The sequence below is a fragment of the Halichoeres trimaculatus genome, unplaced genomic scaffold (assembly GCF_033239565.1).
Source record: "Halichoeres trimaculatus isolate MK-OKI-2021-1 unplaced genomic scaffold, fHalTri1.1 fHalTri1_scaffold_17, whole genome shotgun sequence".
Lineage (NCBI taxonomy): Eukaryota > Metazoa > Chordata > Actinopteri > Labriformes > Labridae > Halichoeres > Halichoeres trimaculatus.
In genome coordinates this window covers 8,662,183-8,690,175 of record NW_027437195.1, presented here as the reverse complement: position 1 = coordinate 8,690,175, position 27,993 = coordinate 8,662,183, and the positions used below count along the sequence as shown (strand labels likewise).

Genomic DNA, 27,993 nt, shown 5'->3' with positions numbered 1-27,993 from the left:
TTTGCTCTTAGTATATTCATCCCAAGACCTCTGCTGATGCCCTTTTTTGGTCAGGTTTTCTTTTTTTTCTATGTCCACTTATTCTTCACTTGATAAATGTATTATTTTTTTCATTGCACTACGTCCCTTTAGCTTTTTATTTTTTTCTGATGTGATGTCCTGTTCTTCATCTTTTCCCTTAAACTCATTTTTTAAATTGTCTTTAGCTACAATTTCTGAATCGGATTCATCCTTTCATTCTGCTTCATTTGCACTCTTGATCCAGATCTGTCTGGATATTAATATAGGCGGCTCACCTCTATCTGCTACTATTAAAAAAAAAAAAAAAAAAAACCATCAAAGCCAAAATACCACTTTGATGGATGCCCTGGTGCTGTGTTTTTGTATTGAGGTGGGCACAGAGCTGATTTGGCGGGTGGGATTGCTGGACTGTCATCTCAGAGCTCCTGTGAACCACCAACACACCTTTAATCCTCACGATCAAACAATCAGAAACACAGCCCCAGTCTGTAAGATGCACATTAATTGTTTTCAGGTTTGTTATATTTCTAAACATTGAGTGTAATGCCTGCACCATCCAGCAGGTGTCAGCAAACTATAAACAAAGAAATGTTTGAATTATTTGTTGCCGAAACAGGTTTGAGGACATGAAAGTAATAATTCTAACCTGTTTGATTTTGTGCCAACCAGACAAAAAAGACATTGCTGCATTGTTTTAACCAATATTTTTTTTCAATTCTTGGAGGATATTTAAGTTAAGATTAAACTTTAAATGTGACATCTTAAAATATCGTATGCTGTTAATAGCCAAAGGGCTACTTACAGTGCTCGGGAGCAGCTATGAGCTATTTAGCTTACACCAGGGGCTGGTTCGATGGGTTTAATGTTTCAGAAGTATCAAATGTTTGAAATTTAACTTCTTCTTTTCTTTTTTTTAAAACTATAGTGTCAAAAATATGTTTGCTTAGCTTGGAGGAGCTTACATGACATCAAACATTCAAACCATTCAGGATTTAAATTTAATCCAAAGAAGAAGGTTTAAACAATATAATCTCTTGCTATCACAGTTCAAAGAAATTCAGGATTTATCATGTTTGTTTGTTTTTTCTTAATTTCTACGGCACCTTTAAAAATGAGGGTTTACCAAGTGTTAATGTTTTAAAGTTCTTAAGTCATGTTAATGTTCACTGTAGATTTAACTACTATAACAACTTAATAACTAGCCACATTATAATGGACATGCCTCTGCTTATCAACAATAACTTTCTATTCTAAAAAGAACAAAAAGCTGTCCTTCAATAAAGACTTTGACATCCCCGTCAGGACTAGGATCTGGCTGAAAAAAACGTTAAATTCTCAGTGACTCACAAAGAAATTTGAGACAGTTTTACACATTAATGATAGCTTTAAACAAACCCTTTAAACAAGCTAATTGGTTTTAATTCAGTGCTGCAAAAACTCAACCCACAGAGAGACTCATGAGGTGTCTGACTACAGACCTCCACCATCACTTCACTGACCTCCACCATCAGACCCTCACCTCTGCAGACCTCTGCAGTGAAGCGCCTCTAGAGCCGCTCCAAAGATTTAAACCCTGGTCGGCCAGTGGGGGCGCTGTGAGATTTTCACTTTAGCAGCAGGACATTACTTTAAACTCAGCAGGTAGAAAATATATCGCAACTTTTAGAGGTAGGTCAGATAGCTGTGAGAATTTTTCTTTATGAAATTACATACATTTAATTTAATTTGTGATAAGGTGTTCCTCTGTGCGACCTGATGGACTTAAAGCGTCTAACACACTGCCCCACTTCTCTCTGCTTCTCTCTCTCTCCCCCCTGTGTGTGTGTGTGTGTGTGTGTGTGTGTGTGTGTGTGTGTGTGTGTGTGTGTGTGTGTGTGTGTGTGTGTGTGTGCAGCAGCTCTCTCTGCCTCTCCCTCAGCCCTCAGTGTGTGAGAGGAGCAGCTGGCGGTCTCTGCTCGGCTCGGCTCTCTGCTCGCAATGGCGCTGCGGGCTGCCCACCTCCTCTCTCGGTGCGTCCTCTCGGCGGCTTTGTTGGTGCTCTGCAGCGGACCTCAGCTCGTTTCAAGTTGTCCGAGTCGCTGTTTATGCTTCCGTACCACCGTGAGATGTATGCATCTAAACCTGGAAACCGTACCAGCAGTTTCTCCTCAGACTACCATCCTGTAAGTAACTTTTTCCGGGAATCGAGCCTGCAGGCACACTGCACGGGAATGCCATGAATGCTCCCAAAGCCTGTGCAGCCCCGCTCCTCAGTCGAGGCCTCTGGTGAAGTTATACTGGCAGCTATTGTCTGAGCAGTGCAGCATGGAGTTAAGGTTTGCATCTCAATCAACCACATTCAGTGTGAAGTGAAACCACTAACTCTGAGATTGTGGGTCCTGTTGGTGCAGAGGTTTTTGTAATCTCAGAGGAAGTTTTCACAAAGTTCTGACACCTGCCAGTGAGTTCAGCTGTTGGCTGTAGAGGTTAATGAAAAGGGTTTTTAGGGTCACACAGCTGGTGAAGTCAGCCGCGAGCAATGTGGAGGGTTAGAGTCTTCACTAGAGAACTCTGCAGGAGAGAGGAATCCCTGCATGTGTTAACATCTCCTGCATGGTAAAGAAAGTGTTTTGTTACTTTTACTAAACCATATAAAGTCTGACTGTACGTTAGAGAACTCACAGGCATGCTGCAGATTAGATGCAGAGTTTCTTTACATGCATAGGGATGTTTGGAGTGTCCTGGAAATGTTTCTCAGAGCAAAACATCACACCTTAGTTCAGAAATCTGTTAAACCACTCATCTGAGGAGGGGTCTGTACATGTGCTCTTTAGTGTCGGTTATTTCTTTCCCTGAGCACTTCATCATCATGCTATCCTGGCTTCTGAATAGCACTGTGCAGTTATATTCTCTACTTTTCATCACCATCCAGGAAGAAATCAGAAACTGAGATGATACTGGGTTATTGTTTCTGTCAGGGAGACTTTCTTGGAGCACAGTGTCTTGTGTCCACTTGAATATTCCGATAATAACGAGAAAACTGCAGCGTAAAACATCCAGTTGATGTAAAGTGACTTAGATGGTGTAAATGATGACACAGTTGCACAAAAATTCTCCCTTGTCATAATTTTCCATTGTAATGGTTCATAAACTTTGCTGCTCTGCTGTCAGTAGAGATCTACTTGTCTGATTTTGGTCATAATGCTTTAAACGACACACTTGTGCAAACACGCTTATAGCTACATTAGAGATCCCAGTCGTCTTGCTGTGGTGTGAACCAGCATCCTGTGATGCAAAAAGTTACCTTGAGGACATTAAACCCGCTCAAACTGTGTAAATCATATCTCATAAGTGTTCAAATTTGGATACTTGAACACTGCAACTGTTTTCTCTGTGACCTGTGTCAGATTCCTGTGTGAACTGGTCACAGTCCTGAATTGACCCACTTGAGCAGAGGAACAACAAAGACGTCACTTTCAGCTCGATGAAGTAGAAGCAACATGTCTCCAGCATGTATGATTTAGTGTTTCATGTCAGACTGATGAGCAGGGGGAGCCTCCACACTAAAGCCTTTTCTTATCACCAGTTTAAGGTGAAACATTGACTCCCTTTAAAATATTTAGAGTGTCACAGAGTTGTGATGCTGAGACCCAGTGTGTGTTGAGCTCCTGTATTTCCACTGTGATGCAATGTGAAATGACACTAGTATTACACCGCTGCAGGGTCAGTATGAAAGTTTAAAGGTGGACATGCATTGTGACTCTGTGTGAGAAGGGGAAAAAGAAAACTTTTCAGCGATGGATACAGGAGTGCAAGTGGCTCCCACCCATTCCAGGACGAATGAGGCTCAAGAGTGATGTCGTAGCCTTGGCTTGGCATGGCTTGGCTGCTCAGACTCAAACCTGGTTTATACTTCTGCATTGACTCTGATGTATCTCTCCTAGCTGGTGCATTTTTGTGATTTTACAACAATTTTGAGCATGTTATGTTCTGTTGATGCTGCTACATGATGGAGACATGATTCCCGTCAGTGGACCAATCACAGGATTTGTGGGCAGTTCCACTACCTCTGTTTGCTTGTCTGTGAACAACATAACTCAAAAAGTAACAAACGGATCTTGATGAAATTTCCAGGAAATCTTCACAATGAGATAAGGAAGAAGTGATTAAATTTTTGAAGTGATCTGGATCATCGTCTGGATCCAGGACTTTTCTAAAGGATTCTTTATCATTGTAAGATAGGGCCCTTTTCACCGTATGTGTATATAACTCCACAACAAATTGTAGGGTTGCTTCGCAAAACAATACAAGACAAGGTCACCATAATTTCTGACTGATGTAAAAAGTAGGATCCAGATCCTGGCAATATTCTGGATACTAAGATGTAGAATATGAAATATGTACTGGGTCATCATAATTTTCAACACTGTCAGGAAACAAATTATCGTACAAACCTGCAACTAACAGCAAATTCTAGCAGACAGTCTGATAAAAGGAAGTGTAACATTAAAGTAGGACTAAATTACAATGTGCTTGGCGGAGGTCTGCGTTCTCTGAGTGCTTTTCTAGTTTACATCATAGTTACAGGAGGAGTTGCATGTTGACTTCGTGTGTAGGCCTCTGTGTGGGTATGGGGACTACACTGACCTTTGATGCAGACGTTTAACCCAGGCTTAAGTTTGCATCACCAAGGATCTGATTTGTTTCTGATGAGAGACATCTCAATGAGGCTCTGACCAAATCTAAAATACTATTTTAGTGATTTGTGCTATTCAGCTCTTGTAAAATCAGAGCCAGGTTTCGTGTGAGGGAGATAGATTTAGGTCCCTTTATCCTGCAGGGTAAGCATGGTCTTAGACGCGATACAGTGCTCCCAGTGTGGAGCTCTCTCAGAGCCTAACTGTGTTTTTTGGGAGTGTTTTGTTGCATAGGTTGAACTCCATGTTTGACTTCCCCTCTGAGATGAAAGGAAGGAAATACTTCTTCCAGACAAGTACTTGTGAATGTGTCCCGGTTGTCAGCAGTCACACAACCAAACAATTTCCTTTTCATGTTGCTTGCTGCACTTTCTCACAGCGACAGTGAGAGAACTCAGAGCTCCAGATCTGTTCAATCTCCAAAACATGCAGCACCCTTTGTCTGTAACTGGTCAGTGTGGTCTTGTTGTGCATTTTAGTCCATAATGCATGAACCTATAAATAGCTCCATTCAGCCTTAAAGCAAAGGGGACAAAGGGGCAACTCAGCCAGCCTGAACCGCTGCAGCACTCTCCGAATTAGTCACTACCATACTGGGGCAGCCTGGAAGAAAGCCCATGGTGCCCCCCTGCCCCTTTACTCCCAGAGGGAACATGAAAGTCCAGGCATCCCCACAGCAATGAAAGGCTTGTGTAGGTCTCTGTAGGATGTGTCTAAATCTGTTTGAGGGCGATCAGAGCAGGAGAGCACGCCGTGTTTTCCCACACGCTTTCATGCTGGTGTGCTTTGAAGCTGCAGCCACTTGTCGCTTTCCCCCCTCGTTCGGCTGTCGTGTCAGGACATGAATGCAGCTCCTACCCTCATCCTGCTGTATAAAATGTTCCACACATCATTGTCGGCTGTATGTAGATGGAGGCTTCTTGAACACGGAGCGGAGGCTCTGCAGGCCCTGCTGATAGGACTGTCTTTATGTGAGGAGGCTTGTTCTTGCTGTTTGCGGTCTGCTTGCTGTGGTTGATCAAATTAAGCCTCATAACATGGTAGCGAAGAGGACTGAAACATGTCTTTCAGCAGAGTCTGAAGAGGAGTGCACAGCCTCTAATTTAAAGCTTTAATGTAGCAGCAGAGGGTCTCTGGGTTCAAGCTGTTCCGAACATCCTGAGAGCTTTGCAGGATTAAGTAACCGTAGGTGAGGACTTTTTGTGTGTGCAGACACTTAACCTGCAGCTATGCGCTGTATAAGAAGGTGCTGCATTCCTCCTCAGAGCTGGCAGCGTGCCATCTGAAGGAATTTAAAACAATAATAACAAACGCGTGTGAGATGATCTGCTTTAGGTGCCTTCGGACCGGCAGAAATACCTGATGAGAAGTAGAAAAAACTCCTCTTATATTCCAGGAACAAAATTCATTCTTGCTTAGAAGTATTTCTCCCTTCAGCCAGTTTTGATTGAATGGTCATATGATTGTCTCGGCTGTATTTAAGTTGTTTACGTCAGTCCTTTACTGAACATTAGATTCATTGACACAATAAGAGCTTTGTCCAGGGCTCAACCTCACACCAGGAGACTACAGCATGGAGAGAAGTGATGCTAATACTTTGTTTTCAGGCTCATCTAAACAGCAATTAAAGTCTTCTCAGGGCTCAACCTGACTCACAGATGCCACTGAGTTCAGATTCGGCTGTTCAAAGCAATGCTTTGTAGGGGTGAGTACTGGCAAGAACAAGAGATGTTCGATACCTTTTTTTTTTTTTTCAGATTGATACCAGTACAAGTACTCTCTCTTGGGTACTCACCAATACTACAAGTACTTTTTTAGACACATAAAATTTCAAGTGACGGATCATTTCTAACAAAGACAGCACAGTCACTCTGCCATTAAGTTTAAAATAAAACACAAAAGAATCTCTTTGAGTTTATGAACTGTAACTGTACTTAAGTCAGATTTTTACCCTAAATACCTCCTAAATCTCTAAATCACTATCAAAATACACGTATTATACGTATTATACTTTATATTCATGGGAAAACAGTACAGACAATTAAAATAGACATTTCAATTAAAACAGACGACTCAAGACAAAGTGGACGATGCTGATGACTGCGTAACACTGTGTAGCTGTGTATTCATATGCACTCCGCATCAAAAATTAGTACGCCTCAATGGAGCTTACGAACAGAGCGGGGTAACTTCAAAACTGTCTCTATTTTCTTAAGTACATATATTTATTGGTATTGTAAAGTTGAAACTAGTAAGTCTTGAACCACGCAAGTCGAGGGCCTCCTGTATTGTTTTATCAGTCTACTACACTGTAAAAATTAAACTTAAAATGTTTTGTAAACTAACTGACCCAAGAACAGAGAGAAAACGTTGATGTTTCCAGCATCAAAACCCACATCATCAAGTTTAGGAATAAAATATTTTGAATATACTTTAAGATTAGATTTGTGGTACAGTTTATGGCCAACAAACAGTGCAGTAGCTCTTCGGCGCCATCTATTGCCATGGTAGATGGCGTCCAACTCACCTAAAATATGAATTTTTATTTGAACAAAAATATCAATTTTAAGAGTTGAAATATTGATGTTTTATCACAGGTCAAAGTATCGTGATATACCGCCGTACCAATATTTTTTCACACCTCTGACGCTTTGACAGTTTGCTCCTTCTTTCCCAGCTCACAGCCCCAAACCCCAGCATGTCAAACACCAGCTGTCAGTCAGAGCGATTTTACTGGGGTCAGATGATTTTTTTCCCAAGTTTTTCCATTATAATTACCCTTACTGTTTGGCCCACACAGTGTGGGAAAAACAGTCCGTCGTGACTTGACACCACATTGTTCTTCAGTGGATTTAATTTTCAGACCCCTGTAGATAATCTGGCTGTTGTACATAGAAGGAAACCAAACCCAGAATCAAGCTGAGCGCTGACCAGCTGCAGCTCACCTTGCTGCATCTTTCTCCAACCCGTGCTTGCCAAAAACATCAGTGAGTATTGTTTTAAAGTGGAACGGCTTCAATCTGTGGTTATTAGTTTTAAAGTGGATCTCTTTCAGCTTGGGTAGAGAGGAGACTTCAGCGGATGATTCATCTTCAGGTAAAAACCTGGTGAAAGATGAGCCCTGAAGGATCGTTTTCAGCTTTGTTAAGCTTCCGGCCGGTTATGCTGTCACCTCTCTGCATTAGTCAAAGACACAGCTTCATAACGAACAGCTCATGAAATGTGCATAGAGGTCAGGTCATCTCAGTGATTGATGACTGAAGTCCTCATCATTTGTGGAGACGTTCCCCTCATGAGTGGGTGATCAGAAACAGCTGAGTGAGTTCACTAATCTGAGGATGACAGATTATTAAAGCAGTGTCCAGATAAGAAGCTCTTTTATAGTTTGAAACACAAAAATGATTTCTTTAAAGTTGTAAAACTCTGAACATATCTACCTCTACCTCTGTCCTCTGAGCCTCTGCAGCAGAGAATAAAGATTTGGGCTCATGAGTCAAACTGCTCATGGGACATGTGCCCAGAGTTTTTTTTTTACGTGACACTCAGACTGAGAAACATGAACATTTTTTAGTTCTTACTGGCCTACATTTGTTTTTCAGCTGTTTTCCCAGAGGACTCTCAGTCTGAGACATAGTGGTAAATTATGTTTCCTTTCTGTAATGTTGCTGCTGCATATCTTTTCTGGAGTTGGCTGGAGCCGGAGACATGATTTCTTTTGCATTAGTGCTATTTTCCCATCATCATTTATAAACTGATGGTTTTAGAGGCAAAGAGCACAAAGGAAAAGCTCTTATCCCTCTGTGTGACTTGGCCAATCAGAGCTTACCCCTGTTACTGGTTGATGTTGCTGTTATGCATACAGGTTGCGTACAAGTGTTTTTTTTTTTTTGTCTTTACTTTTTATGATAAATCAAGAAACATTTCTTGTGTTTTGTCCCCAATTGTGTTGGATTTCAAGTATTTCATCTGCAGATTACTTTAAGTCCCACACATCGTTTAGGGCATTTTCTAGTTGCACTTTTCACATTGGCGGATCAAAGTGAGATATTGACGACTGTAACCTTTCACCTTCAAATAAGAACGTCACAGAGGTGTGAAGTTGGGGCTAAGTTCTCCCACTGATGTGCTGGCATTTGAGGTGGTACCAGAGGCGTGACCCCAGTAAAATGCAGGGTGTGTGTGCGCCTATGTGTGATTATCCAGTGATCCCACTGTGGATGAATATAGATGTAGAAAGGGGTCTATGATTGCAGAGCTGCGTTGTAGTGATGTTATAGACTTGCACTGACCGGAGTTCAAAGTGAGTCCATAAAAACAGTGTTGTCTGTGTTTCTATCTATCTTCCCGGCCCCCTGCTGTCTCAGCTGGTTAGTTCACCTGAAAGTATGTAAAACAAACATTTATGCTCATGAAGTCAAAGGATCACCTCCACAGGTGCTGACATTAAGGTGATGGAACCAAGACATGTTCTGAAGTGGCTGGTAGATCTTCGAGACTGAGGTCACCCTTCTTGTGTGGATTTGCTGCACACACTCATGACTAAGGAAAGTCTTGTGCTTATTTACACGTCATTACCTGCCATAGACTAATAATCTGGTACAGATTGCTAAAGGAACTCACATTTGTTAACTCAGCTGTCAATCAATCTTTTGAAAATCAAAAACTGAATTTCTCAAAAAAATAAAGCATCCTGACAGAAATCAGTGTGATGTGATCAAGGATTACTCATTACTGTATTAAAACTGACATGTAATACAGCTTTTATGTTTGTATTACTGTTGCCTGGTTGTAATACAGTACTCCCACCTGAAGGTGGCTGTAGTGCATCCAAGCTGTCTGCTATCTGCATCACATAACAGATAAAGAATGATAACTGCAGTTAAAAAAATAAACTATTGCAGACATTCACTGGATAATGGAGAATAGTGCTGTCAATTGCATGTTTAAGGAAAATTATTTGAGGCTTTTTTTAATTTCACAGACCTATGGAGATGAGGTTTGTAATGCAGCCAGCAGGGGGAGCTGTAAACCATTTGGCTTCAAAATATTAGTCAGTGAAAACATACGTTGTCAATGTTTATAACAGTCTATGATTAGATCGCTTGATGTATCGTCTTCCATTCATGTCACTGAAGTCTTTTTGTTTTTAGTGAGAGATAGTAACTTTTTACTCGTTAGAAATGATCTTCCCTTTATGAAAAGGTCTGATTCCTTTGTTGTCGTTTTGGACTGTTGTCAGATGGTTCTAATTACAAGACAAGCCCTGTTAAAGGATGTAAATTGTTTGTGATGTGTTTTCCTAGGAAATTTTTATTGCAGCCATTACAGCCGGTCAGTCGACTGCAGGCTAACACTGAAGCTGCAGCATTTAAAATATGGTTTCAACGTATGGCTGCTAATCTTCCAAATACTAATAAGTAGGACTTGTTGTGCTGTTTTTGCTGTGAGTGTCCTTGTCATGAGGAGGATCTGGTGTTGGAGTGTGTAGGAGGCAGAGTTTGGTGTGAGTGTCAGCAGGTTGTAGACATGATTGCACAGCATGGATCTACCTGCTGATGGCTACGATCAGAAGACGCTCTTCTACCTGTCAGTCTGTCAGTCAGCCGCCTCTGTTCTCTGTTAACGTGTCTTAATGTTAAACCCCAACACCCCTCTGCCCTGAAACAGCGTTCTGCTCCGACTGAGTGACGGTGCTGGTGAGTCGGGGGGAGTGAAGGTCCATTGTGTGGAATTTGCTGCAGTCAGGCTTTGTGAGGCGCTCAGTCCCTGCAGCATTATGGAATGCAAAGCCAGAAATCCCCAAAGCTTGGCTCATTTGCACAGGGCGATTGGGCCCAAGATAGTATTTGAGAGGGACTGTGGCCTTATCGTGTGCCCATCCTTCACAGGACAGCTGGTGGCAGCTGGATCAAGTGTCTCTTAAAGTAGTTCCTTGAAAATAATCCTTATTAACACTTTATTTTAATCAGCCAGTCAGTTATAGGTAGCTTTAAGGGTTCTGCAGTGTGAATTCTCAAAAAACTGCTGTGATTATACATTTCTCAAGAATTTTTCTGTTGCTCTTCTGTCTATCTGATGTCCAAAGTTTAGTGCTAACAATCACTGTAATTCACATTTTATTATTTTTCTCAAACAAATCCATCTGTGATGCGACTTAAATGAGACTTACAGTGGAGTAGACACCAGCTCTGTTTGTTGAGTATGCCCCTGTGCACACACACCAGAATCCTTTGGAGTGTGGACAACTGTCAGTCCTGTGAGTGTTTGTGTTAAAAAATAATTTAACATTTTAGGTTGTATCAAGTTTTATTAAACTACCCCTCTGCTCTGACATTATCCCATGGAAGGATGTCAGGGCTCTCAACCATTTCCTCCACTGATGATTAATGAGCTTCCTCATAATAACTCTGAAAAACATTCCTAACCACAGGCTTCATACATACTATCCATCTCATTTTGACATTTTGCTCCTCTGATGGATTCAGGCTTGCCTTTCTGGGAGTCTGTCTCCACGCTGTGCTACACATGGCTCTGAAATACCCAGCATAGCCTCATTAATTCTCTTTCTATAAGAGGCTGGAAAAGTTCAGAGGAATGAGAAGAAGTGAAATGATACCTAAAGGAAGGTCATCAAGGTCAACTCCTGTACGCCCACATTGTATCAGGGACACAAAGAGACGCAGCGGTAGCATGAGACCTACAAATAATTACTGATTAACTGATTTCAAGAGAAGTCTGTCCAACATGTTCTTGTCCTGTGCTTTTCAACATGTTTCATTGATGCAGTTGACAATAAGGTGACTTTTTTAAGTCATTTTCCATTACATGTTGATCAACAAGGCTGTTGTCCTTGGCCTGCAAACGCTGCTTAAACTTTGCATTGCGGCAGTGCCACAACATGAAGCACATTCTGGATCTTACTGAGCTCAGTGTAGTATTGCTCTCCTAGAGTGTGATTTCATGTTACTTAATCGCAGAAGCACAAGAGGCATGGCATGGAGGCTGGACAACCTCTGACCTCGTCATTTCACAAGCTGGATTCTGAAAAATGAAACAGTGCTGTGAGTGTGTGGGCATTTCTCTGTTATTGCAAAACTATTGTACCATTGCATGTTGTGCTTTTCATGCCAAAGCAGCAAACGGGACAAAAATGTTGTGCTGCAGGGGTTAGATTTACAGAGCAAAGGTGCAGTAACTGTGGAACTTTGTGACTGCTGCAATACTGCAATACTATTCAACAAAACAGATCAAGTTCATCACAACAGCTCTTGTTTCCACAGTCGAACTTAAACTGAAGTTAGTTAGAGGCCTGCTGCGTCTCATTCAGAACCTAATGGGTACCCTGTGGTCTCATATGAGACGCAGAGTGTTGGTAAATGATGACTCAAGAATGACAAATGGATTTAATTCAATATTTGCAGACGTGGTTGGTACACAGAGATCCTCTGTAATTATACCAAATGAACAGAGCCCCCCAGTAATTGTAGTCTTTTGACAAAAGGACTCATGTGAGAGGTCCTCTTTTAGCAAAACTGTATTATATAAAGCAGCACCTATTGTATAATGTCTGTTCAAGTGGAAAAATACAGAAGTCATTTGTGCATCAGTGCTAATCTGTGTGGCTTCTCAACATCTGTTTTGATGAAATATTTGGGTCACAACACAGATGTGATTTGATAAAAGAAATCTTCTGATAATGTGTTGTAAGAGACTAGTAACACAAGCATCTTAAAGAGGTCTTGTGCTTTTTTTGGGTGGCGGGGGGCTTTATACGGTCTATCTGGTACCTCTGCAGTAGCTTTACATGATTTACAGCTAAAAAAAAACCAACATTTTTTCTCTAACTGGTGTTTCTAAAAAAGCCTCTGCCTGAAACAATTTCTTTTAGCTGCTATTCCTTTAAGGCTTCCCCTTCCCTCTGATTGGCCAGTCCTCTTGAGGCATGTGTTTTGGCCCACGAGTTAAGAGATCCTTATGTGATGACCTCATTATTTCAGTAAGTCTCATTTAGGTCTTGTGAAGATCTCATGCTATTTTAGGAATGGACAGATTTTGGGATTGCTGCAATATGTCTGAACATGCAGGATTGTTACTTTAGATCCATGTTTAGAATGTGGGAATTAGTAATACTCTCTCTTTAACATCTTTAATAGTCCACATCTCTTTGACTGGTAAAACTGAAACTCTGTTTAATGAGTTTGTGCATGAAGTTAGTGTGCAGCTTCGCCCTGTTTTCTTGATAATGGTTTATTTCTGGACGTTCCCATCCAAAGGTCGATACTTCCGGTTATTGTTACTAAACAGCTGCTCAGGGTATCCCAGGACAGCTCTCTGTTAGAGACTCATCTTTCATTACAACTTCCTCTGTCACCCGCTCTCATATTCTGACCTGTTCTTTCTGAATGACCCTCAGCCGGTGCGGTCCAGTCCTTCAGGCTCCTGCTGTGCACCAGCACTCCAAATCCCTGTCAGTTTTCCACAGGATATGTTCAACAAAGGAGCCATTGCTGCCATGTTTGGAGGTCCTGGTTCCTCTAACCAAGTGAGAGCCTGCTTCTTGTTTGACTAAGAATGAGTCACTCGTGTGTCCGGGAGTCCTCTGCAAACTGACTTGGGCATGTGTCACGGAGTCAAACGACTCCCCTGGCTGGAAGGAGGCCGGCTGAGAGCAGAGGTTCACACATGGCACTCAGATGCTTGTTGATCCGAGCAGCAGCCAGGTTTTCTCATCCTCCTGGATCAGACAAAAATGTACAGAAACCATCATCCAATCTTTTATTTTTTTTCACTTTTAATCTGTATCATGTCTGTAATTGTTAAAAATGCTCAGACTATCCAATGAATGTCAGTGTTGGAGCATGCAGCTGCTTTGAATAACATTAATTTAGAAGTGTGATTGTGAACAAACTTGCAGAAAGACCTCTGGGCTTGTGGTGTGATGCAGATAGTGAGGTAACGTTTGGGTTTTGAGCTCTGCAAAGTTGGTTCACTTCTTACAGTGCTGATGATGAAGGTAAAATGATCTGCTTTTTACTCTGGAGGTTTTGTTCAGGACTGGAAGTCTTAAAAGTTTTCATAAAAAGTAGTCATTATGCTTGACTGATACACTTACACAGCTTTCTTTTAATCAGCTTCACAGGAGTGTGAAATGTGGTTACATTTTAATCCAGGCAGTCCGCTTCACACCTCAGATGCTGTGGCTGTTGCACGTCGGAGTGGTGGGGAAAGCAGAGCGTAGCAGGATTCAGATAGTTAACATTTTAGCATGAAGATGAGTTAATGTGAGAACAGTTTACTGTAAGTTTCTGGGAAACATTAACATCTCGACCAGACAGTCTTGTATTTTTCCTGTTGGGAGCAGAGGAGCTCTGTCCCTGAATCACCTCGCTGCACTCACTGGACCTCCGCTTCTCTCACACTGTGTGCCCAAAACACTGCAGGCAGATTGTGAGCATTGTCTAGCCTAAATAGGTCATTCTAATTATCTTTTGAAGAATATAGGGTTGAGTTTAGTGCCAAATAGCTCATGTACGAACAAAGGAGCCTATTGGTAAAAACATGCGTTCAGAATTCTGAAAACTTCTGTTTTCTCTTGTATTCTGCAGTCTGCTTCTCTTTTTTGGCATGCTCTCTCCTTATCAGCCAGTAGATGATCAGCCTTCATCCTGTGTGGGTAAATGACACATTTCTTTGTCCCCAAAAAGAAATCACATGATCTTTTGTTCCACTCTCACTGTATTAGTGCTATTGTTGTCAGATTCCCATGGCTGCGTCATTACTCCGCTCACTTTGAGGCCTGTTGTTTAGACAGAACCCAGAATAGTCTGTCAGCTCCTCTGCAGGCTTGTTAGCCCTGCTGCTTTATAGTTCCCTCTGGCCCGGCGCCATCAAAGTGCATTAATGGAGGTTAACTAACTCCTGAATGAGTCCAGAAACAAGTTTGCAGCTTTCTCGTGTTACTTTCCCAGCAGGCGCTATCTGCTAAATGAACAACGTGCTGGGGAATGTATCACAGACGCCCTGTTAACCAAATCTCCTCCAAACTCTTCCTGTGTTTTTTCCCTTGATGGACTGACTCATTTTCCTCCTCTGCTTTCTTTGTTTCTTGACGATAAACCATCACAAAGTAACACGATAGACCATCCAGACCCTCTGACTGTGACGTCTTTGATTTTCTTCTGAATTGAGCTAAAAATATTGTTCTTAAAACAGGACAGAGGCACTGTATGTGACCAAACCCTCTGTCACAATGTTGTTTGATAGACTGTTAACACATCACATGAGATCAGGCTTTGTTTGTATGTGAGAAAACCATGCAGGTCCACAGCAAAGGAGGTAAACACAGTGACTAAAACCAGAACCAGGAACCCATCCACTATCATCTGACAATGGTTTAGCTTTTTATTAACTTCTATAAACAGATTTCTGTTTATGAGCGCAGAAAACAGCTTTTCCAAACTTAAAACATGCTGTTACAAATCACAACTCAGGCCATGTTTGTGTCTTGTCTTGGCTGTAATTGTAACTAGAGAGATTAGGTTTTTATGTATGGTGGTGTATGGTGTGTGGTGACTGAAAAATGTGTTTTAGGGTGGAAAAGGTGTGAAGATGAGTGGCAGAAAAATCTCCCATGTTGTTCATCCTAAAACGTCTTTTAGAGGGTCACAAAAAGTAAAATAATGTCCTAAAATAAAGTTCTTACCTTTACTTCAAGTGTTGCTGGAGTTTGGCCTCTTTCACATTGACACATGCTTCCCTAAAAAACCAACTCCACCCTCCACGTTTAGAAGTTTGAGGACAATACTGTTGCGGCAGCTGTTGTCTTGTTGTTTTGTGCACCAGCTCCTTTGATGGGTGTGTGATATTGACCAAAAACCTTTATCAGTGCATATTTTAGGATTTTGTTTAACTGTCGACATTTTGTGTCCCTAAAAAAGTGTTACCTTGGAAAACGTTAAAAAGGCATCCACACAGGGCACAGAAAGCCTCATGGTCTAGGTTATGCCCTATGAGGTTATCCCTTGAGTGAGTGGCCAGGGTTCAATTCCAACCTGTGGCCTGTTTCATGCATGTCATTCCCCTCTTTCAACCCATGTCCTACTCTATCCACTATCCTATCCTCTCTGATTAAAGGTCAGGGTTGGTTAAGTGTCCTTCAACTGTTTGTCACCAGTGTGTGAATGGATGATTCTAACTAACAGAGAAAATGTGCCTTAAGAATAGAAAAGAATACAATACAATAGAGTACAATAGAATAGAAATTACTTTTTTCCCCTGAGGGGAAATTCAGGAGAAGTCACAGCAGCAATCAAGAAAACAAAAGTAAGAAAGTGTATAAAAAGTGCAAAAAGGCCCATAAGAAAATAGATGATGACAGCTTGTCCATCATTGTCCAGTTCAGCCAGTCTCCACCTCCACAGGGTCCAGGACTGAGCTACTTCAGCAGTCTGTTCAGTCTCTGTCTCCTGGATCCTGTCACACCTGCTCACAGCAGGTGAAACTTCTCCAATGTGGTGTTCATCCGGTGTTAGCTCTGTTAGCCATGTCTGTGAATAGCATGATGCTACTCTGCCTTCTGGTATTCCCTCTGTTGCTGGGTTAGCATGGCTAGCTTGTCCATCTTATTGGCAATAGATCTAATGTTCCCAGTAACAATGGATGGAAGGACAGGTCCATATCTTCACTTCTTGGCTCACACCTGAGAACCAGCACGTTGTCCTCACCTCCCTCTCCTCACCTTGTGGGGAAACATCAGGCCTTGCACCAGTTAGCATTGACATGCTACAAGCTGCTAACAGCTGATTTCACGTGTAAACAATATGGCCATGGATACTTGTCGAATCTCCAGACAAACACAGGAGCAAAAGTAGTAAAAATATCACTAAAGACAAAACCAGTTTGGTGTCCATGACCAACAAATGAGCCATGGAAAGTAATGATCCACTCCAAATACAAAGATTACAAAAAAGAGACGGAAAAAAATTACAAGATATGGACAAAGAGAGAGCTGCTGCAACAGGCAGCCACAACCAACAGGGCAGTGCCTAGCAAGGTCATAAAGAATACAAAACCATATATATATATATATATATATATATATATATATTTGTACGTGACACATCCTCTTGACTCTGCGGCGTCTCCCAGAGCTTGCTGAGTGTGGCTTTGTGTTTTGAACCTTTGATGTTGTTAAATGTTGGGCTTTCTTTAAATGGCAGATTCTCTCTGCAGATTGGCATCTGTTGAGGTATTTAGATCTTCGTCATCTCTTGATGTTGGTTATTGAGGCTGGTGGAGTTTGTGTTTTGTCCCTGCTGGTGTTTCTTCTCATGTTTTGAACCTCGGTCATGCAGGCAGCCACACTACTAGAGCTTGTTGTGACCTGTGAACATTACAAGGCCGCTTAGTGAATTAGTGCAGGCTCTCAGATCATGTTTTAATCAGTTTTTCTGAAATAAGGGATGCTCTGGATATTTAATCTCAGATGATACACATCACAGACTCCTGCTGTTGTGTTGCAGTTGCTGTTTTGCTTGTTTGACTCTGAGCTGGACTAGCAAGGATGCAAGATGGCTCACGCCTCAGCAACTCAGGTCTGGAGGATGATTTCTAGAAAAGCTTGAAAAAAACATGGAACCATATATTTTTCCCTTCTTTTGGAAATGATAAGTTATCAGTTAAGAGCTTTTGACTTGGTGTCAAAGTTAGTGTCTGAGCTTTGAACTCAGAGCGTGTTGGTGTCAGGAGTCAGGTTTTACACATGTACACACACATCTGTAAGGACAGATCCACAGACCAAAGCATCACTTTAATAAACACACCGTACTGCTCAGTGTCAGGGCTGCCCCCCTTCCAGACCCACTCACTGAGATCCTGAGAGTCTTACAGGATACCTCAGCGATGATGTCACCCTCTGGTGGGCTGAGTCTCTCCTCACTGCCCATCAACAGCTGATGCTTTAAACACACACAGCTGCCACAAACGGAGCTCTGCTTGACCTTATTTAGCCTCTTCTGCAAAGAAACACACACTGTCAAAACCAAACAGCTGAGGAAGAGCAGAGAAAGAGTAAAGCTGTTTACACCCTGGTGGAAAGAGAATACAGGAAATGAAAAGTGAATGAAGTCACTCTGAAGTCATCAAGAGGATTTAATATGTGAGTTGTTTGCATCATGCTTCATGTTTGATGTTTTAGTAGAGCTCTTTCAACAGACAGAGTAGCTGCAGCGTTATCACTAGTGTTTATTACATCTCCATTCATGTGGCCCATCACACAGGAGATCTTTGTGTTGTCCTGTGTAAACTGATCTAAAATGAAAATTATTCCACAGACAAAATTAATGGCTCTTGTTATAGAAAACACACATTTTTAGGGATGATACTCTTGTGGCAGCTGTTTTGCGGCTGATGTTTTGTGTACTTGCTCTTTAGGTGTAAGATATTGAACAAAATGTTAATCTGGATACTTTGGGGGATTGTGTCTGGATTGATAATTGACAACATTGTGCATCCACAGCAAAAATATGGTGGAAAACACGTGTGAAGAAAAAAAAAGTCAAACCAGTTTATGGCACGTGCTTGCACGTATGTATCCTCAGAATGACTCTTTGAAGAGAAATGTGTTTTAAAATGAAAATTCAAACACAGACAGGATTTATTATTTCGCAGGAAGCTAACAGCATGAACTGGCTGCATGATCGTGATCATGTTAGAGTGAATTTGGACTTTTCAAACAAACCAGCATCGCACGAAGACAAGGTTAATTTATTAATTGTGCCAAAATTCCACTGGATTTGCTGGACAACTAGAGTCGAGAGTCAAGAGGCAGAGGGATAAATTGAAACCAGTCAGCTCTGCTGCTCTGATGAAGCAGAGATGGACTGAACTCAGATCTGTTGGAAGTTAGTAAGGATGAGTCCTGGTTTTTGAATATTTGACCAATTTGATAATAATAAATTAAATTTTTCTTGTGACTATTATCTCATTTAAAAAATATTTCTGTACAAAGGTTTTCATCCGCAACCCCTTGATGTAATGTGACGTAACTTCCAGACTGTGTTCATAGGGCATCTGAGGGCGTCTGATTTCATTTTGCCAGTAAATAACAAAAAACTTCCATAATTAAGTACAAAAAAACCCTTTCTGAACAACATGGGAAACCAATAGTTTTCATTGAAACAGCTGTGGCACTGTGAGATTCCGAACTGGAGAAAAAAAGAGACTTTTGCAGCACCAAGAGAAGAACTTTTTTAAAAACACAAAATTAGACAACCTTTTCTCATTTAAACTGCAATGTGTTTTCAGATCACAGTCAGTTGTATAGCATATCTAACTAACTTACAGCAGAGTCAGAGTCATTGAATGGATCCCTAGCTCCTGATGTCTGCAGGAGGACGGGAAGCTTTTAATCTACAAATAGTTAGCAGTGATTGTCAGTTACAGTTTTTTGCCTGAAATGCCAATCACCAGAAGCTAGCAGTTAGTGTAACACCGTTTTCTTTAAAGGGGCTGTGAGGAGTTTCTAAGTGATCTTGAAAAAGTCTCCCTTTTAGATACATGCCTGATCCTAATCCACACTTTAAAATGAGATTATCAGTGCGAATAATACAGGTTACAGGTTATTTTAAAATCCTACCTCTTAGCTTTCTGATCGAGTTGAGCAGGACTGGACTGATGTGCAGCACCTCTAAGTCTCGGAAGTTTAGTAGTGAGAAGAGAGATCTGTGTTTTTTTCTGCTGAAAACGATTTTTGTGATTAATTTTGTAGTGATGGTGGACACTGGAGCCTAACTATCAGACAGAAAAAGGACAGAAGAGCAGAAGAAAGATAAACAGGAGAGAGACAGAGCCTGAGCTAAAGGCTAACACAGGGGCTAATCTGTTTGTGATAATGTTCATCCCAACCCACAGTCAGCAGTTATTCTGCAGTGGTCTGTTCAAACTTGAGAGTCTATCAATAAAATGAAGAGTGAGGTTACGTTAGCTCTGATTGGTAGATGGCTGGCAGGACATAGCTAACCAGGATTCACTAACATTACACATTACAGACATGTCTTAGAGCGCCACACTGCCAGCTGTGCTTAATATAGACAGCTACTAAACTACATACAAACTGACGGTGTTTATTTGTTGTCACGTTAGCCTACAGATATGTCAGAGCACTGGGCTGCTGATGTTGCCAACATATAGCGGGCTGCTACAATGGTTGCTTGATGTCACATTTCACACTGTAGGGCCACATAACTGTACTGATTAACACCTTACCGCAGCGTGTTGTATTCGGTAAAAAGTTGTCTTGAACAAAGAATTTTTTCTTTGATCTGATCTCCATTTAATTCCAAAACAAACACAGAAAAAGTGGTGCTGTTACCTTTGGTATTTAGCATGCTTTGGGCAAAGAATAGCTGCTGTTATGCTCAATTAAGGGGAGCTAACTTACTCACCCATCCATCCGTCTTTCCTCACTAGACCATCCCCTCTGCTGGCTTTGGTCTAAAGCATCCTCATACTTCATTTATGTTAATGAAACCATGAAGTTGTTATCATGTACAATGAAAAAATGTTGATGGCAGTGATTTGGATAGGGGATGAAGTGGTGAATGAACAGTAATTAATCAATGTCAGTTTGTTCCATTGGGACAAAAGATTAAACAAGTATGGTTACTAAGTTCTTTTTTTTTTAGTTCTTTGACAGATTCAGTTCTTAAATTAACAAAAGATTACAATGTTTGATGTAGCAAAAACATCAACACAGGTGCAGACACACCTTTTCTTGTGCTGTGTTTTTGTTGTCATTAGTCATCAGAGGTTCACCTAAAAGCTTCCAAATAAAACACAACACTTTATTTATCTTCAACTTCTTTCTGCAGAAATCAAAACCGTTGCATTCGTGTTTGCACCTGAGATCAGTCCTGCCTGATCCAGCATGTAGACCTATGAGATGCAGTCCTCCTCCTCTTCATCCCCCTTGTGCTTGGGGCAGTTGCCAGGACAGCCCCCTCCCTCCTCCTCCTCAGCATGTCAGAGCAGTCCACTCTGCACCCTGAGCTAACTGCCTGCAGAGAGAAGTTGTACCTCCTCACTCTTCTTCCCTGGGAAGACTCTCAAAAATCTCTCCATCTCAATGTGCCTGTGACTGTGTCCTGATTGGTGCTCCAAATGCATCAAAACAGCTGATGCAAAACACTCAGCGATCACCTTTAGATGTTTAATTTCTCTAGAGTGGTGCAGTGTTTTGTACAATCTACAAAGCTCCACTTTAATTTCAGAGTCTTGTCACAGAAGCTTTCTTTATCACTGAAGGTTGCTCCACACAACCATGTCAGTTACATAAAATCTCTGGGAGTGAATTCTTGCCGCAGCTCACAACCTATATGAAAGGAAGTGAGCATATGAAAAAGCTGGACCCGCTCTGATTGGATCCATATGTGAAGGCTTTTACAGAGCGAGTGACCCATAAACATTTCAGGGCCTATGAAATCAGTTGATTCTGTTATTTGACCTACATTTTCTCAGAGCAGAGAGTTCAGAATGTAAAGCTTTATCTGACTTTGTTTGTTGCACAGAGAGAAATAAACTCTTAAGTAGCTCCTTTATTCAGTCTGTAAGTTTGGCATCAAGGCACGAGAGGCTGTTTGAAAGATCTTAATAGAAAAAGGGTGAAAGGTGAAGCTGTTTTTCCTTCCTCTAAACTGAACAAAGATCTGAAGCTTCTCATCAGCCGGGTACTCTGACAGTGACCCAGTCTCCCAGTATTTACTTTGTAAGGTCATATACTAACAAGAATGTTGGTTGACAGTCCAAGTTGTTACACTGGGAGCTGTGCGCTCTCAAGGAGAGGGCTTGATGTATTTCTCCCTTCCCTCGGTGCAGTCAGTGATAAATCTGTTTTATGGTTCCACCCAAATGTTCTCCTCGGCGCTTTGGCTTCAAGTTTGTTCAATGTGCTTCTCTCTCAGGATGCCAGGCAGGGTCATGCAGGGTAATTGTGTTGTGGATTAAAACGTGTACAGACCATCAACTGGAAGAGTGTATAAGTGTTTGTTTAGGAATGATCTGATACACTGATTCAGAATGGGTTGATGTAGACACTGGGATCTAATAGACAGCTGCGCACACAGGATGAAATCAATGACGACCAACATTTCTTTAGACACGATGAAACTTTTTAATATTTGCAGCTTTTCCAAAAGAAGTAGAGACAGTGTTGACTCACATTATGCGGGTTTAGATGGTAAAAAAAGAAAAAAATACTCTGTGAGACACCCGTCCAATAGATGGTTGGTTTGTGTGGCCGCAACTAGTATTAATTTAACATTCTCTATTTCTTGATATGAAGTGACTGAGTATTATCTTTTGGAAACTTCAGGCTTTTCTCACCTTGAAGTTAAATTGAAATGAAAAATATATATAAAATGCCTTTATTATAATTTAATGGGATCATAAATGTGTAAATGATGTGAGTCCATCTCCAAAACTAGGAATTGCAGTTTAACCATAAAGTTCAGTGGTGGAAAAGTGAGGAAATAAACTAGCACATGGTATAAGTTCTTCTTCTCAGAGTTGTTGGCAAAGCAAGTGTGAAGTGTCTCTAAACTGCTGAGCTGTTGCTTTCCTCTTATTTCATGATATTTGAGCTTGTGTATTGCCAAAATGTACCAACGTACAGGTATTGACAAGCATAGAGGAGCACTGAACTGGGTTGAATAGATATGTATGGTAGATCAGTTCTTTGTCTAAGTTTCTGAGTCCGTATAAGACTCTGGTTTCGGGTATCAGTTTGATCCAGCCCCTCAAAGCTGGAATGGGTGTTGGTGAGAAGGAGCCGATCCATGGTGCCAATCCAGATAACCAGGTCTACGATTTTTTTTTTTACCGACGCTCTTGGCTTCAGGTGGTTGGTTCAGAATGTTACCCCTGATGCACTTTCTTTGTTTTTGCTGTATTAATATTAAGGGTGCAGGGTGTAAAATTTTACTATTGAATAACAATTTCTGCACATCGAGTACCAGTATTGGCTGTATTGGACCGATACCATCAACCGGTACTCAAGGCAAAAATGAAAAAATATATTCCGTAAAGTTAGTTCTTCTCACCAGTAGTTGGGGCTACACTGCTGCGTTATTATTACTTTAATTTGAAGACAAAAAAAAAAAAACCTGACAGTTGTTAGTGTTATGCTTCACTTTCATTAATCCTTTAGAAACAAATCATAAACTCAGAGAGAGTCATTTTTGTTTTTTTTTGGACTTAATGGCAAAGTGACTGTGCTGTCTTTCACCAAAACAATCCGTTATTGTTCATTGAAATTTTATGTATTAAAAGCACAAGTGGTTTTTGGTACTCTGTATCGGTGAGTAATCGAGAGAGTACTCGTACTGTTATTGGTCTGAAAAAAGTGGTAACGAACATCCCTAATGAATATTAACTTCAGTATTTTTATACACTCATTTTTTGCATTTTACCCAAAACATAAGCAGTCTTATTCCACAGTAGGGGATGCAGGTTACTATTAACAACTGGTGGTAGATTGCTATCGGTAGCAGCCAATTCCCAAAGCCCAGGTATCGGTATTGGTATCAGGACCAGTAAACCAGGATCAGGTTGGTTAATTTCTAGTCTTAAAGCTTCTTCTTTTGTAATTTAACAACAGTTTACAAATAACTCTCAGTTGCACCAAATCAAGAGGATGTTTAAAGTGATTCATTTCTAAGTCAAAATTGTAATTTTGATTGACAAGAGGCGGGGTTGTAGAGTCTCTCTGCAACTAAGGCTTGCAGACCCCAAAGCTCAACCAAAAAGTGAAAAAAAATCTTTAAGTTATTTTAGAGGTTTGTTTGACCGAGGTGATCTTGTTCTGATTTTTTCAAATGCTCCAAGAAATCATGTGGCATCTATTGTGTTTGCTGAAAAGAAGAAAACAGGTTTTGATCATGAGCCTGCTTCATTCATCATTGAATGTATTTGTTTTCTATGAGGGGAGACCTCTGAGGATGATTTAGCTTCTGGTGAAAACTTCCTGAACAACAAACAGAACGATGAGGGCATCACTGAAGATGTCATCCTGCCACGTCTTTCTCTGTGCTTAATGACAAACCTCAGGGGCAGAACGTAGAGATTCAGCCTAAAAGTGAGTCACGCTGGGGTCTTCTAGGGGGCAGCTCTGCTCTTTAGTTTAAATGCTTCCCATATGAACGGTTGGTTCCACTTACAGACTTTATCCTATAAAAATACATCTTGCTGAAGGTCAGACGGCTTTGGGTTTCAAAGACATAATATCTCTGTTTAGATGACATGTCCTCATTACGTGTCAGTCTGGAGCTGGTAATGCCACATACAAAAGAATGATTTCACCCTTTCAAAGCTGAATGCATCACAAGGGTCTTTGGCTTGTCAATTTTATGGCACAAGGAATGATTTGCTCTAAGACCCAGAGTGATTAGTGTCACGTCGAGCTGCACTGTTATGTTAACACAGCCTCTTTGAATTAGGACGTCGAAGCAGAGAGATAGTGAGACCTGCTGACTGCTACAATTAGCCCTGTGATTGTTATCTTTGGGGCAAATGTTAGATAAATCTGCCCTCATGATTACAGCTCGACAGGGACATTCCAGAGAGATGAGTAATATGTCTAATTATGCTTCAGGATTATTATTCCAAAGGTCTGCTGTGGACCAGTATTCAAACCTGTAGAATTATAAAGTATTGCTTTTAGATTCATGTGTTTTCTTTCTGTGTTGCAGAGATCTGAGGTTCAACAAAATCAAGGATTTACAACCTGGATCCTTCAGACGATTAAAGAACCTCAACACCCTGTAAGTCTCATCCTCACATCTCTTTACACATTTTTAATTTTTATTTTATATTAAGAATACTGCATTGGAATAATATTTAGAAAGTGCCCATTGCAGATCAATCAAGTCTTCATCCTTTTAACAGCCCCTTCGCTAAATTATTGTCACTTCTATACCAAGTCCTGTATAACGCACGCATGCACACACTCACACACGTACACACACATTCTTGCTCTGTTCTGCTGTGGTTTCACACATGTAGGTCAGCTCGTAATCTGTGAGGAATTTATTTTTCCACTTCCACCCACAGGACTATTTATCATATGTCCAGCCCAAAAGACGGTCGTGCATAGCTAAGCTAATAAAAGTGAAGCGCTCCAAGTATTTATTTTATTGGCAATGAGTGTGTAAGTAAAGCAACCTTCTTTTAATTTAGAGGAAATGTGCTTCAGCTTATGTAAACCATATCCTTATCTCAGCAGGCCACATTTGAGACTGTCCAGCTGGCTGCTTGAATAAATCAAACACACCTCACATCATTCAAATACTTACAAACATTACTGAGATGCTTTCCCGTCCACGCCTGCTGCACAGCAAAGTGACATTTTCAGAGTAATTGGCCTCTATTAAAGTGTTTAGACCCAGTTTTGTACCCACAGAGTTAGTAATCATGAGAAATTATGCGTGCCGGAGAGAATCTGGGTTTAGTTACAAAGTGCAGAGAAGACCCTCAAGGCAGAGACGAGCCCAGCCAGTCGGCCACGTGGATTGTTGGAAGCTTTACATCCTGAAGAGCTCGTCATGGTTTCAAGCTGCGGTTCCACAGACTGAATAACAGCGCATCATAGAGTCTGTCAGTCTTTGCACTCCAGCGACATGTCCAAGCTGCACAGACAGAAACATGACATGAGAAAGAGTCTTTTGTGGTCTCATAGATCGAAACCCCCAAATCACTCAAAAATACTTATTAAGACGGTAAACAAGCAACTCTTCTGTCCTCCAGTCCAACAGTATGGTTTAAGAGCAATAATCATCTTTGTAGGAATCCTTTTCAGAGCATTTATAGGAAGCCTTGAACTTTCTGCGCCTCTTAAGTATCAAAACAAGGTCCCAAGGTGGCCCAGCTTAGATTAAGGGAATAAGGCACGCAGAGTTGTTTCAGTCACTAAAGCAGTCATTTTTAGAAATGAGAGAGGTCAGGGATCAAGCTCTGCAATCAGCTGCAAACTAAAGGCCCTGTGAGGACTTTATAAGGGATCTTGAAGTAGTCTCACTTTTACATATTTGCTTGTTCATAATCCATGCTTGAAAATGAGATTATCAGCACCAAAATGGGTTAGTACCTCCACAGGGGAGGTTATGTTTTTGGGAAAGTTTGTTTGTCTGTGAACAACATAACTCAAAACTTTACTAACAGATCTTGATGAAATTTTCAGAAAGTATTCAAAATGGGATAAGGAAGAATTGATTAAATTTGGGAGGTGATCAGGATCAACATCTGGATCCAGGACTTTTTTTTTATTTGCAAAACAATACAAGACAAGGTCACCATCATTTCTGACAGATGTAAAAGTAGGATCCAGATCCTAGTTATTCTGGATTCTAAGATCCAGAATTTGAAATATGTACTGGGTCATTGTAATTTTCAACACTGTCAGGTAACAACATATCATACAAACCTGCAACTAACACCAAATTGTAGCAGACAGTCTGCTGAAAGGGAGTATAAAATTAAAGTAGGACTATAGTGTTGATGACAATCACAATATGCTTGGAGGAGATCTGCGCTCTCTGAGTGCTTTTCTAGTTTCTAAATGGTATTTCTCAGTATCCGTTAACAGGTCAACCACAAATGGATTTAGGGCACATAGACACTCCTAAAGACACCACTTCACCTTTCGGTAAAATTTAGCGGTAAGAAGCAGGATCTGTCCTTTTTCTCTGCTGAAAACGATTTCTTGGATTTATGTTGTATTCATGGTGGGCGACAGAGCTGGAGAGTGATCGATCATGGGCTAAAACACAGAGGCTAAACTGTTAGTGATAATGTTCATTCCAACCCACAGGCAGCAGTTATTCTGCAGTGGTCTAAAATGAAGAGTGAGGTTACATTAGCTCTGCTTGGTGAGGTTGGAGTTGGTAAATAGGCATAACCAGGATTCACTAACGTTACACGTTAAAGACACGTCTCAGAGCACTGGGCTGAGAGTAACACTAAACAGATAGTCTGCTCAGCTTCTGGACCATAAACTACAAACTGAGTTTTCAAACAATAGCTTTACATAACTACAAATAGAAACATCATTAATACAAATGCAAACTCCTCCTCAAATGTGCCAGAAACAAAATTACAGCTCATCACATGTTGATAAAATAACATTTGTTTTCTCTTCACAGCCTCCTCAACAACAATCATATACGAAGGATCCCGAGGGGGGCTTTTGAAGACCTGGAAAACCTCAAATATCTGTAAGTTAGTTCATTTGTTCATCTGTTGTTGTTTTTTCCAGGTAAAGAAACTGATCTGTAGAAGACTCATCTTTGCTTCCAGGCTTTTTTTAGTCAATAGAGGAAGATCAATTTTGTTGCCAAGCGTATTGACTGTAAAAGTTGAAAACAGCTGATGTTTCAGACTGCTTAGTCAGCAGAAGTCTGTGTGTGTCTGATCCCTGTACTTATGTGTCTGGGAGTCCTGACCTGGAGGCAGAGCTGAGGACAGATTTTCCAGGCGTGTGTCACCTCGAGGTTTCTGTGGGGTTGGTAGTTTGCTTTGTTAGTCACTTGACATGATCGTCCCACTGACCTCAGTGTAATGAGAAGCAGTGTTTGACTTCACACTTAGATGTGGTGCGATTTTTCCTGCTCGGACTTTAGAAGATTCACAAGATTAACATCACTCTCAGACTCCCAATGAGCATATTTAGTGTTTCATGATTTCTTTGTGTCTGGGGAAATGTTTTTACAGGACACATCATGTTGCATGGTGTATCTGATTTGGCAAAGTTGACATCTTGCACACGTTTTCCAGACGGCTGATGTTGATACAGACCTGTGTGTCTGGGAGAGAATTAACTTCAGCTTTTAGAGCTGCGTGAAACTTTAAATTTTGTCAGCTGAATTAGATTTGGCTTTTTAGTGAGAATCCTGAACTATTCCGACATCTCTATCAGTCTGCATGAGTCCTGTGTTTTGGAATAAGATACACGTTTATCAGGGTTTTTCCATAAACACCACCCTGTGTGTCAGCTAGACTTTAAAACACTTCCAGATGACTACTGTCCTGGTGGAAACCAGGACACTTTGGTGAGGAGAAGCCAAAGCTTGCTTTACACCCGTCGATCTACATTCCTACCCTCACATCATGATCATGAGCTTTGGGTGGTGACAGAAAGAGCTATAACAAGTGGTCCAAATGTGTTTCCTCTGTCCAAAAAGAGCTCAGGGTAGATCTACGACCCCTTCACATCTACAGGAGCTAGTCCAGGAGATCCACACATTTGGTA

At 41.1% G+C, this 27,993-nt stretch overlaps 1 protein-coding gene across 2 annotated transcripts in view; it reads left to right on the top strand.

Annotated features, from left to right (window-relative positions):
- Nucleotides 1-1,930: 1,930 nt before the first annotated feature.
- pxdn (peroxidasin) overlaps nt 1,931-27,993 on the top strand; it is an 86,837-nt gene continuing 60,774 nt past the window's right edge. For both annotated transcript variants that reach the window (XM_074692315.1, XM_074692314.1), the window contains exons 1-3: nt 1,931-2,183; nt 24,440-24,511; nt 26,888-26,959. In XM_074692315.1, coding sequence (XP_074548416.1) covers nt 1,999-2,183; nt 24,440-24,511; nt 26,888-26,959 — 329 coding nt within the window. In that variant the 5' untranslated portion in view covers nt 1,931-1,998. The remainder of the gene's footprint in view (nt 2,184-24,439; nt 24,512-26,887; nt 26,960-27,993) is intronic.